At 40.8% G+C, this 12809-nt stretch overlaps 1 protein-coding gene across 3 annotated transcripts in view; it reads right to left on the reverse strand.

Annotated features, from left to right (window-relative positions):
* VPS41 (VPS41 subunit of HOPS complex) overlaps nucleotides 1–12809 on the reverse strand; it is a 299363-nt gene that overhangs the window by 53286 nt on the left and 233268 nt on the right. For all 3 annotated transcript variants that reach the window (XM_075826930.1, XM_075826929.1, XM_075826932.1), the window contains 3 exons: nucleotides 7899–8043; nucleotides 6189–6230; nucleotides 5318–5368 (listed from right to left, as the gene is read on the reverse strand). In XM_075826930.1, coding sequence (XP_075683045.1) covers nucleotides 5318–5368; nucleotides 6189–6230; nucleotides 7899–8043 — 238 coding nt within the window. The remainder of the gene's footprint in view (nucleotides 1–5317; nucleotides 5369–6188; nucleotides 6231–7898; nucleotides 8044–12809) is intronic.

Consider the following 12809-nt stretch of genomic DNA (forward strand, 5'->3'; position numbering starts at 1 on the left):
TTTTGGGGCGCAGATGTAGCTTGGTAGTAGTTCTGTTTGGGGTTTTACTGGTGTTTCAGTTTATAATGTGGGGGCATATGTTATCTGTGCGGGGTACATCAGGGTATAATAAGAGGGTATAATAATGCAGTAACTAAATAATAATCCGCAGATATGTGGCCGGTGTCGCACTGATAAATGGCGCCCAATCTTATCTGCTTTTGGAACACTTTGCACATTTTGCATCGCCATATTCTGAGAGCCAGAACGGTTTTATTTTTTCTCCACCGGAGCTGTGTGAGGGTTTATTCTTTGCAGGACAATCTGTAGTTTTCATTGGTACCATTTTTTTGATCACGTTTTATTCCATTTTTTGGCAAGCCAGGTGACCAAAAACCATCAATTCTGACAATGTTTTTTATTCTTTTTTTTTATGGCCTACATCCTGGGCTATAAATTACCATTATATTTTATACTGCGGATCGGTACGATTATGGCGATACCATATGTATATAATTTTTTTATGTTTTGCAGCGTTTGTGCAATAAAATCACTTATTTATAAAATAAATAATTTTTTGTGTCACCATATTCTGAGAGCGATAACTTTTCTATTTTTCAGTCAAAAACGCGGTGTAAGGGCTTGTTTTTTGCGGGATGGGTTGTAGTTTGTATTGGTACCATTTTGGCGTACATGCGACTTTTTGATCACTTTTTATTGTATATTTTGGGAGCGTTGGTAACCAAAAAATTGTGATTCGGGCACTGTTTTTCGTTTATTTTTTTCGCAGTGTTCACCGTGCGGGAAAAATAATATTACAGTTTTATAGTTGGGGTCATTACGAACGCGGTGATACCAAATATGTGTACTTTTTTTAATGTGTTAATTTTTTTCCTATAATAAAAGACTTATTCTAGGAAAAAAAGCATTCTTTGTTTATGTCACTTCTAACTTTTATTTTTACACTTTTTAAAAACATTTTTATTATCTTTTTTTTACTTGTCCCACTAGGGGACACTTAGACTTGCAGCTCTGATCGCTGCTGGAATACATTACACTACACACGTAGTGTAATGTGTTCTAACTGTCATTGTGACGTAACTGTCACACTGACAGGAAGCATCGGAGGACCGGCCGGAGGCTGATCCTCTGAGGCTTCCGTACATGGCAACCCGGAGGTCATTGTCTGGCCTCTGGTTGCCGTGAGATGGCTCGCCAGCCCCCGCAAATACATGTGGGGGGCTGCCGATCCGCTGTAAACCTCTTCAATGTGGTGATCGCAATAGACCACCGCATCGAAGGGGTTAATTGCCGATTTCAGCGGCGACAGGCTGCTGATCGGCAACGGGGAGAGCTGGGCTGACACCCTGCACAGTTAACCACCGCTGCGGTGTAGCGCCGCGCGGCGGTTAACTGTCAATCACTGACGTTACTGCACGTCAAGGTGCGTGAAGTTACTGCACACATTGACGTGCATTAACGTCAAGGTGCGGGAAGGGGTTAGGCTTAAACGGTGCCATGATAAACTACAACTCGTCCCACAAAAAAAAAGAAGCTCATACAGCTATGTTGATGTAAAAATATAAAAAGGTATGGCTCTTGGAAGGAAAGAAGGAAAAAATTTATAAAATGCCACTCATTAAGGGTTTAATCTATGAATAAAGCAGAATATAGTCTGCAGATCTGAATGGGGGGTGGCAAGGGTGCCCGACTTTAACTTGTTACGGGCTGCTGCTCCTGACATGTCTGTTATAGTAAATATTTGTATTTCAGGAGATAACAAGTCTGGAGCATCTTCACTTACAGTGAAGGAAATAAGTATTTGATCCCTTGCTGATTTTGTAAGTTTGCCCACTGTCAAAGTCATGAACAGTCTAGAATTTTTAGGCTAGGTTAATTTTACCAGTGAGAGATAGATTATATAAAAAAAAAAAAGAAAATCACATAGTCAAAATTATATATATTTATTTGCATTGTGCACAGAGAAATAAGTATTTGATCCCTTTGGCAAACAAGACTTAGAGGCTCTGTCACCAGATTTTGCAACCCCTATCTGCTATTGCAGCAGATCGGCGCTGCAATGTAGATTACAGTAACGTTTTTATTTTTAAAAAACTAGCATTTTTGGCCAAGTTATGACAATTTTTGTAGTTATGCAAATGAGGCTTGCAAAAGTCCAAGTGGGTGTGTTTAAAAGTAAAAGTCCAACTGGGCGTGTATTATGTGCGTACATCGGGGCGTTTTTAATACTTTTACTAGCTGGGCGTTCTGACGAGAAGTATCATCCACTTCTCTTCAGAACGCCCAGATTCTGACAGTGCAGATCTGTGATGTCACTCACAGGTCCTGCATCGTGTCGGATACATCGGCACCAGAGGCTTCAGTTGATTCTGCAGCAGCATCAGCGTTAGCAGGTAAGTCGATGTAGCTACTTACCTGCAAACGCCGATGCTGCTGCAGAATCATCTGTAGCCTCTGGTGCCGATGTGTCCCCGCTCGTCTGACAAGATGCAGGACCTGTGAGTGACGACACAGCGTGATCTCTCGAGAACACGGCTGTGTCTGCACTGCCAGAAGCTGGGCGTTCTGAAGAGAAGTGGATGATACTTCTCATCAGAACGGCCAGCTAGTAAAAGTATTAAAAACGCCCCGATGTACGCACATAATACACGCCCAGTTGTACTTTTACTTTTAAACACACCCACTTGGACTTTTGCAAGCCTCATTTGCATAACTACAAAAATGGTCATAACTTGGCCAAAAATGCTCGTTTTTTAAAAATAAAAACGTTACTGTAATCTACATTGCAGCGCCGATCTGCTGCAATAGCAGATAGGGGCTGCAAAATCTGGTGACAGAGCCTCTTTAATACTTGGTGGCAAAACCCTTGTTGGCAAGCACAGCAGTCAGACATTTTTTTGTAGTTGATTATGAGGTTTGCACACATGTTAGATGGAATTTTGGCCCACTCCTCTTTGCAGATCATCTGTAAATCATTAAGATTTCGAGGCTGTCGCTTGGCAACTCGGATCTTCAGCTCCCTCCATAAGTTTTCGATGGGATTAAGGTCTGGAGACTGGCTAGGCCACTCCATGACCTTAATGTGCTTCTTTTTGAGCCACTCCTTTGTTGCCTTGGCTGTATGTTTCGGGTCATTGTCGTGCTGGAAGACCCAGCCACGAGCCATTTTTAATGTACTGGTGGAGGGAAAGAGGTTGTCACTCAGAATTTGACGGTACATGGCTCCATTCATTCTCCCATTGATGCGTCCTGTGCCCTTAGCAGAGAAACACCCCCAAAACATAATGTTTACACTTCCATGCTTGACAGTGGGGAAAGTGTTCTTTGGGTCAAAGGCAGCATTTCTCTTCCTCCAAACACGGCGAGTTGAGTTAATGCCAAAGAGCTCAATTTTAGTCTCATCTGACCACAGCACCTTCTCCCAATCACTCTCAGAATCATCCAGATGTTCATTTACAAACTTCAGACGGGCCTGTACATGTGCCTTCTTGAGCAGGGGGACCTTGCGGGCACTGCAGGATTTTAATCCATTACGGCGTAATGTGTTACCAATGGTTTTCTTGGTGACTGTGGTTCCAGCTGCCTTGAGATCATTAACAAGTTCCCCCCGTGTAGTTTTCGGCTCTCACCTTCCTCAGGATCAAGTATACCCCACGAGGTGAGATTTTGCATGGAGCCCCAGATCGATGTCGATTGACAGTCATTTTGTATGTCTTCCATTTTCTTACTATTGAACCAACAGTTGTCTCCTTCTCACCCAGCATCTTACTTATGGTTTTGTAGCCCATTCCAGCCTTGTGGAGGTCTATGATCTTGTCCCTGACATCCTTAGAAAGCTCTTTGGTCTTGCCCATGTGGTAGAGGTTAGAGTCAGACTGATTAATTGAGTCTGTGGACAGGAGTCTTTTATACAGGTGACCATGTAAGAGCTGTCTATAATGCAGGCACCAAGTAGATTTGGAGCAAGTAACCGGTCTGGAGGAGGCTGAACTCTTAATGGTTGGTAGGGGATCAAATACTTATTTCTCTGTGCACAATGCAAATTAATATATATAATTTTGACTATGTGATTTTCTTTTTTTTTTTTTTTTTATATAATCTATCTCTCACTGGTAAAATTAACCTAGCCTAAAAATTCTAGACTGTTCATGACTTTGACAGTGGGCAAACTTACAAAATCAGCAAGGGATCAAATACTTATTTCCTTCACTGTATAAGGGTACTTTTATACGGCCCAACACAGGCCGTATAAACAAGCGCTGATCAACGAGATCGCTAGCTGATCAGCGCTCGTTTGCTGCTTTTACAAGGATCTAGTATGGGGACGAGCGCTCGTTACTATGATTACTCGTCTCCATACATTTCTCTCATGTCGGCAGTGCATCTCCCTGTTTACACAGGGAGATGTGCTGCCGACAACGATAATATTTTCGGAATTCAAAACAATACAAATCAGCCAATGAACGAGTGTTTGTATACACAGGGCAATGATCAGGAACGAGCGTTCTGTGAACGCTTGTTTGCCCGATAATTGGTCGGTGTAAAAGGGCCTTTACTCTGTGTTGTGCTGTTCCTCTGTTATTCCTCCTGAAAATGTATGCATTAGGCAGACCTACCTGGAGATTAAAATCAATCAGTAGTGCTACCAGAAGTCTGTCTAAACCAGGCCTAATTGACAACCAGGTGTTACCATTCCTCTTGTCAATGGGATGTGCCCCTACACAGTCGGATACTGTTAGCGATGATTGGACACTGTCAGCGTGTAGGGATGCAGCCCTATGACAAGAGGAATGGTAGCACCTAATTTTTAACTTAGGCCTGTGCTACACAGCCCAAGGGGAATGGTAACACCACCCAGTTTTCAATTAATTCATACTATTCCTGGAGAATAAACAGAGGAAAGGCACAATGCAGAGGTATAAGAAAAGATGCTCGAGAATTGTTATTTCATGGGTAAAACAATTAATTTAGCTAAAACAGACATGCCAGGAAAGCTGGTTTCTCCTCTGGTTGTTATATGGTCACTGCATGGTCTGCGTGAGATGTTTATGTTCCACTTCTATTTTCCTTGTTGTGCGGATAGCGTAGTTTACATATTTAGGGGAGTGGTGGGGCGTGATCATATAAATTTAAATTTGCAGCAGCGCACGATGAGCCACTGCTTTTCTGACTCCCTCCCTCTAGGTTTTAATCCCGGATCCGCCCCTGTGCATTGTCACTCCTGGGGTTAAAAGCAAGAATACAAATAAGGGAACATATGAGGGAACTGCCATTTTTAATTCTAGTTCTCTAATACTTTATGTGAGAACAGACTTACCACATGTTGCAATTGCGGTCTATCTTTTAATTCTTCAATAACTTTATCAATCTACAAGAAATGCAAGACATATTACACAAAAAGCGCTATAACAGCCTACTCCCAACTTAGATAATGTATTATAAGAAAATGTCCAGGCCAAAAAAGCTAAAATACAGCTATATTTTTAAAACGAATATGCCAGGTCTCCTATCTGAGGGCAGAGATGGAGATGCTGAGCTTGAGTAAATATGGTTTTCTATGATTTGATTCCATATTTTTATGTGAAAAGCTGTTTAAATTCTGCAAGTACCAAGCGAGAAAGTCTGACTGAAAGCTTTCCTTGTATTAGTTTGTATACACTGTAATTTATCAGTCTCATACGCTGTGCGATCCAAGAGCGGTCACTCAAGAGAAGAGGAGGAGTTGGGGAGAGTTACAAAACTCTTTTTCCAGGGTGAGGATTTAAGCTGCAATGCTGACATAGGAAAGCCTAAACTTATCTCCACTGCACCTAACTAGTGGAGTTAGCGGTGTGGGAGGAGGGGGGGGGGCACGAAAGCTCTGACAAACTCCATTTGAACAGCTTTTCACATGAAAATACTGAATCTAATTCTGGAAATCGACATATTCCCCAGCTTGCGTCTCCCCTGTATCCCACGCTCTTGTCAAATTGGGTATCCTAGGAGATTGGACAAATCGGCTTTAAGCATCAAGTATTAAGTATGTAGTAATCCCAGTAGGATTCCTCAAACCCACACCTAAAAATACTGCACAAGATATTTTAAGGGCTATAAACTATAGGTTATGGGTAAAATGCTACATATGGATGGACTACATTCCAACATGTGCAAGTTAATAATGATTAAACATAAATGTAACAGATACTTACAGAGATTTTATCTTCATTGTCTAAAAGCATATCCACAGCTTTCTAAAAGGGAAATACATACAATACATGAATGAATGCAAAGCTACCAAAAATAATGTGGGGGTTGAAACGTTTATTAGAGTTTTAATAAGAAGTTAAACACATTTTTTTTTTTTGCATAGATCTAGGCAAAAAGTGTTCATACTGAGAAATATATCACTGCATAGCTAGGCAGATTTGCTGTTCAGAAATCAAGCTGTGTGGCAACTCTTAATGCTTGCCCCAAATAGACAAGCTCTAAACTAAAGGAAGCCGCCTCGGTGATCATCTTAATACCACGTCTGGCTGATAAAGCCCCCGGCAGTCAGCTATCTCGCCAGTGGAAGATGTGACCGCTGTTAGGCCCCATGCACACGTCTGTATTTTCATCTATCAGTAAATACTGTCTGTAAATACGGATCCGTATTTGATCCGTATATATGGATCCGTATCTGCAAATAGGTTCCGTATTGCATCCGTAATTACGGACAAGAATAGGACAGGTTGTATAATTTTTTCAGCATGGACACCCATCAGTAAATATGCTGAAAGATGTCCGCGGCCAATAGAAATGAATGGGTCCGTAATTACAGATGAAAAATACGGTTGTGTGCATGGGGCCTTAAGCCTCATGCACACGGCCATGCCCGTAATCACATCCAATCACATACAAGTATGGGAGCATGGCCCAGAAAATCAGAAAAGTAGAACATGCTCCATACTTCACGGCATGGACACCTATCCGTAGTGCTATGGAAAGGTGTCCGCGGCCAATAGAACCGGGCGGGTTCGTAATTGCGGACCGTATTACCAATTACAGAGTTTTGTTACGGTCGTGTGCATGGGGCCTTACACAGCGACCATTCATTAAAGAAGTAGTATTTCCAGGCAAAAATGTCAAAAAAGGCATCAACAGAACTGTCGGACTGATGACAGAAGAGTTTCACCATTTACTTACCCTTGATTATACAACTCTGAACAGTGAACTTGTGAGGTTAGTGGGTACACCGACCAGCCAGGTGGCACAATTCATGCCTCATGTCAATCCACATATCAGAAGTTCCAAATGTGGAGGACCAGTACATCGCACGAAAATGTCACCACACTCCCTAACAGCCATTATCTGAACTAAATTATAGACATTGACTTTTAAGGGGGAAGAAAAGAGGAGTTAGAGAAGAGTCACATGTGGCATCCTTGTTTTGTATTTCCGCAGCATAATGATAAGCTGCGGAAAACTACTGTTTTTGACTAGGGGAAAAATATTCTACAAATGAGAGAATTCTTTAGTTCTTGCTTTGCAGAATATTTTTCCCGTAGGCATAAATTGTACAGCAGAGAAACTCAGCCCGTATACGTATTTGTAACAAATCATGCACCTGAGGGATCATCACATGACCAGGAAAGTGAAAAATGACGATTCTCATTCAATGACAAACCAAGGTCTTGAAAACCACAAGGAATTGACACACACGCACGCACGCACGCACGCACGCACGCACACCATATAAAAAATATATTACAATTTTCAGTATGAAAGAAGCTTTATATTTGCTGAAACTGGAAAACCTCTTTAATTCTGCTATGATGTGTTTAACACATGGAAGAACTGAGTGAAAAGTGTTTGCATACACTAGTGTGGATTGAGAGTGTCCAATTCAAGAATAGATATTCCACATTGGGGGTACATACCTCTGTATCAAAATCCATCAGCAAAACTATTTTGTCCTTGATAGAGCTGAAGAGGTTATGCTTGTGAATCAGATCAAATACCTCCTTGTGTTGAAGTGTTAAGTAAATTTCTAGAGCTTGGCTGTAACACTGATCATACGTGTGCCTACAAAGACAAATCATAAAACAGGTTAACAATATTCAATGTCAAAGTATTAAACAGCATCTATAAATACAATCGCGTTATTTTCATTCTGATATAGGTAATGAAAAGAGACCTGTACATGTATTAACTGATCTACATTTCCCAAGCCCCAGTGTATAGGATCCATCTATCTACTAATGCCTGGAGAAGTCAGGGGGTACCAGTAGCATACTCTATATACAGGCAACATGTAAGGCATCCTTCACACTACCGTTACTTTCCGTTTACCGAAGAGAGGATCGAAAGATTACGGAAAGCAACGGTTCCATTAGAATCACCATTTATTTCTATGGTAATTCTTTTGTTAAAGTTGCATTCCGTTTGTCTCCGTTCGCTAGGTTTTCGTTTTTTTTCACGAAAACAAAAAGTTCTGCAGACTGGTGCAAGTGGCCTTTTATTTTTCTTTAACGGTTACAGATTTAACCAAACTTGCATCAAAGACCATGTTAAAGTAAACAATACTGAAGGCAGTTACTGAATTTGGTTAATATTAATCATCAAACAGTCCAGAAAGTCACTTCGTATACGCCAAAGCGATATGTCTAGTCTCCACACTTGCCTTCCTTACTATTACAGTGACTGTATCACAATTGGAAAAAGCTGGTTAGAGAATATGTACTACAAACATTTACTTTCCTTGGTTTAAATCCATGAATTACACGGATGACTTTCGATATCAGAGCAGCAGGATTCATTATCGAATTGCCTTTTACTATTACATTACACAAAATTAATTTCTTCGCTTGAATAAATAACATACACTGAAACCAAGCTTCCCGGTTCAGCTGTATTCATCATTGTGAGTACGCCACTTAAATCCATTTCAGCATCAGCAACGATAATCAAGGCTTAGAATTCTGTAACCACATATAATTGTATGTAAATATAAGAGGTAGGCGACCGAACTGAAATTAATCTATTTCCAAATAATTTTTAGACCTTTAATCGTTAACTAAATAGAAATCTTCTAAAAATGGGAGTTCCCCATTGTAAACATTTATTAGGGAGTCAAAATTATACTTAATACTACCTGGCAACCTGTTCCTGATGGTGACTACTTTGCTTTGTATTCTCCCCACTCTTGGGAAAATCTATTTATCTCTCCTGATTTTAATGTAGAAGCAATAAGGAGTGACAGGAGAAATGTCAATGGCTATATAAATCTTTGCACACTTTTTTTTTTTTTTTTAAGTAAAACAATATATGATTGAATTTTAACCCCTTGGCGACATGTCACGTACTATTACGTTGCTGTCGCCAAGGTCTGAAGGCAAAGCGACGTAATAGTACGCGATGATGATGGTGCGAGCTCAGCTTCTTACCATCGTCAGCGGGTGTCCACTGTATATTGCAGCGGACACCCTGCTGCAAAGCCAGGACAGGAGCTAGTCTCTGATCCAGCCGATTAACCCCTAAAATGCAGCGCTCAAAAGCGAGCGCTGCATCTATGGGGTTTTACGAGCTGATCGGAACCCAGCAATGTAATCGCGAGGTTCCGATGACTGCGCCGGCAGACCGGAGGCCTAACAATGGCCTCCTGTCTGCCAAGTATGGAAGCCTGTTATATCCCACTCGGAAACGGGGCATAAAAGGCTTCCGTCCCCAGAAACAAGATGGCGCAGGCTCAGGAGCTGAGCACGCGACATCAGCCGCCAGTGTCAGCTGTATGTTACAGCTGACGCCGTGCTGTAATTGTAGGGTAGGGAGCTAGCTCCGATCTCTGCCATTAACCCCATAGATGCCGTGATCAAAAGTGATCGCACAATCCAGGTGGTTTTTAGCCGAACGGAAGTGCTGCGATGCACAGCGTTGCCTATCATTGCTACGGCACCGGGACGCGTAAGAATGGCCTCCTGGTCTGTCACGTATGGAAGCCAATTAGGCTCCGCCCGGAGGCAGGGCCTAGTAGGCTTGCTGTCAGTGAATAACTGACAGCTCTAATGCATTGCACTACGTGGGTAGTGCAACATATTATAGTAAAGATCAGAAGTGCTGGCCCTCAAGTCCCCTAGTGGGACAAAACAAAAAGTTACTAAAAATGTTGACTGAAAGTGCAAAAATAAGAGTTCCAAGTTAAAAAAAAAAACAAACGCTGCCTTTTTACTTATCATAGGAAAAAAATGAAAACGTTAAAAAGTACACATATTTGGCATCACCGCGTCCGTAACGACCCGAACTTTAAAACAATCATTTATTTTTCCCGCACAATAAACACTGCAAACATTTTTTATAAAAAACAATGCCAGAATCTCTATTTTTTTGTCACCACCTCTCACAAAACATGAAATAAAAGGTGATCAGAAAGTCGCATTTACCCCAAAACAGTACCAATAAAAACAACAAACCGTCCCGCAAAAAACAAGCCCTTACACAGCTTTTTTGATGAAAAATAAAAAAGTTATGGCTCTCAGAATATGGTGACACAAAAACTAAATTTTTTTAAACAAAAAAAAGTGATTTTATTGTGCAATTGCTGTAAAACATAAAAAAATCGATATACATATGGTATCGCCGTAATCGTACCGACAACCAGAATAAAGTAAAATGTCATTTATAGCCCACGGTGAAAACTAAAAACAAAAAAAAGAAAGAAAAGAATAAAAAAACCTGTCAGAATTGGTTGTTTTTGGTGAACTTGCTTGCCAAAGAATGGAAGAAAAAGTGATCGCATGTACCCCAAAATGGTATCAATGAAAACTATAGATTGTGTGCAACAAATAAACAGCTCTGTGGAGAAAAAATTAAAAAAGTTCTGGCTCTCATAACATAGCGACACAAAATGTGTAGTGTTCCAAAAGCAGATAAGATTGGGCCCAATTTATCAGTGCGACTCTGGCCACACATCTATGATTTATGTATTTACCCCATTATTATACCCTCTTATTGTACCCTGATGTACTCTGCCCAGATTACATATGCCCCCACATTATAAACTGAAATACCAGCAAAAACCCAAACAAAACAACTGCCAAGCAAAATCTGCGCTCAAAAAGCAAAATGGCGCTTCCTCCATTCTGAACTCTACAGCGTGCCCAAACAGCAGTTTACCTCCACATATATGGCATCGCCATACTCGGGAGAACCCTCTTAACATTTTATGAGTTATTTGTCTTGAGTGGCACAAACTGGGCACAACATATTGTGCACTAAAATGGCATATCAGCAGAAAATTTGAATTTTTACTTTGCTCCATCCGCTATGCATTAATTTCTAATGAAAATACACGTGGGGTCAAAATGCTCACTACACCCCGTAATATGCCCTATGGGGTGCAGTTTCCAAGATAGGGTCACTACTTGGGGGTTTGTTTTAGTATTTGATCTTGGAGCCCTGGGCCAATGCTGTGAAAAATAGGCCTCAAACGCGCATGGTGCTCTTCACTTCTGAACCCTGTCATTTGTCGAGGCAAATGATAAATAACTTGAGGGGTGTAGTTTCGAAAATGGGGACACTTTTGGGGGGGTTTCCTTTGTTTTGATCCCTCAGGGGCTTTGCAAATGCGACAGGACACCCAAAAACTATTCCAGCAAAACTTGAGCTTCAAAAGCCAAATGTCATTCCTTCCCTCCTGAGCCCTGCCGTGTATCCAAAAATCAGTTTATTACCACATATGGGATATTGCCGTAATCTGTAGAAATTGCTTTTCAAATCTTGTGGTGCATTCCTTGTAAAAATTTTACATTTTCAAGTTTTATCCGAAAAAAAATTATTTTTAAATTTCACAGCATAATTACACTAAATTCTGCAAAAAAACAATGGAGTCAAAATGCTCACTATACTCCTCTTTAAATTCCTTCAGGGGTGTAGTTTCCCAAATGGGGTCACTTTTAAGGGTTTTCCACTGATTTGGTCCCGCAGGGCCTTTGCAAATGTGACATGGCGCCGCAAACCATTCCAGCTAAATTTGAGCTCCAAAAGCCAAATAATGCTCCTTCCCTTCGAAACCCTGCTGTGGGTACGAAAAGCAATTTATGTCCACATATGGGGTATTTCCATGCTCAGGAAAAATTGCTTTACAAATATTGGGGTGCTTTTTCTCCTTTAGCCCTTGTGAAAATGAAAAAAAATCTACGCTAAATCTACACTTTATGGGAAAAAATTAAGATTTTGATTTTCACAGCCTATTTCCAATTAATTCTGCAAAAAATCTGTGGGGTTAAAATGCTCACTATACCCCTAGATAAATTCCATAAGGGGTGTAGTCTCCAAGATGAGGTCACTTTGGGGGGGTTTCCACTATTTTTGTCCCTCAGGGGCTCTGCAAATGCGACATGGCAACGTAAACCATTATAGCAAAATTTGAGCTCCAAAAGCCAAATGGCGCTCCTTCCCTTCTGAGGGCTGCCGTGTGTTCAAACATAAGTTTATGACCACATACGGGGTATTTCCTTAATCGGGAGAAATTGCTTTACCAACGTTGGGGTGCTTTTTCTGCTTTATTCCTTCTAAAAATGAAAAAAATGTATATAGGTTTTTTTAATATTTTACTACTTTTACAAAGAAAAGACTATTGGTAAAAAAAGAACTGTTTTGTATCAACACATTCTGAGAAGCATAATTTTTTTATTTTTTGGTCGATTGAGCGCTGTGAGGGCTTATTTTTGGCGGGACGAGCTGTAGCTTTTATTGGTACCATTTTATGGTACATACAACTTCTTGATCACTTTTTATTACATATTTTTTAGAGCTAAGGTTTAGAGTTTAGAGCTAAGGTTCACCGTGCGCAA

Source organism: Rhinoderma darwinii, chromosome 5, assembly GCF_050947455.1.
Source record: "Rhinoderma darwinii isolate aRhiDar2 chromosome 5, aRhiDar2.hap1, whole genome shotgun sequence".
Lineage (NCBI taxonomy): Eukaryota > Metazoa > Chordata > Amphibia > Anura > Rhinodermatidae > Rhinoderma > Rhinoderma darwinii.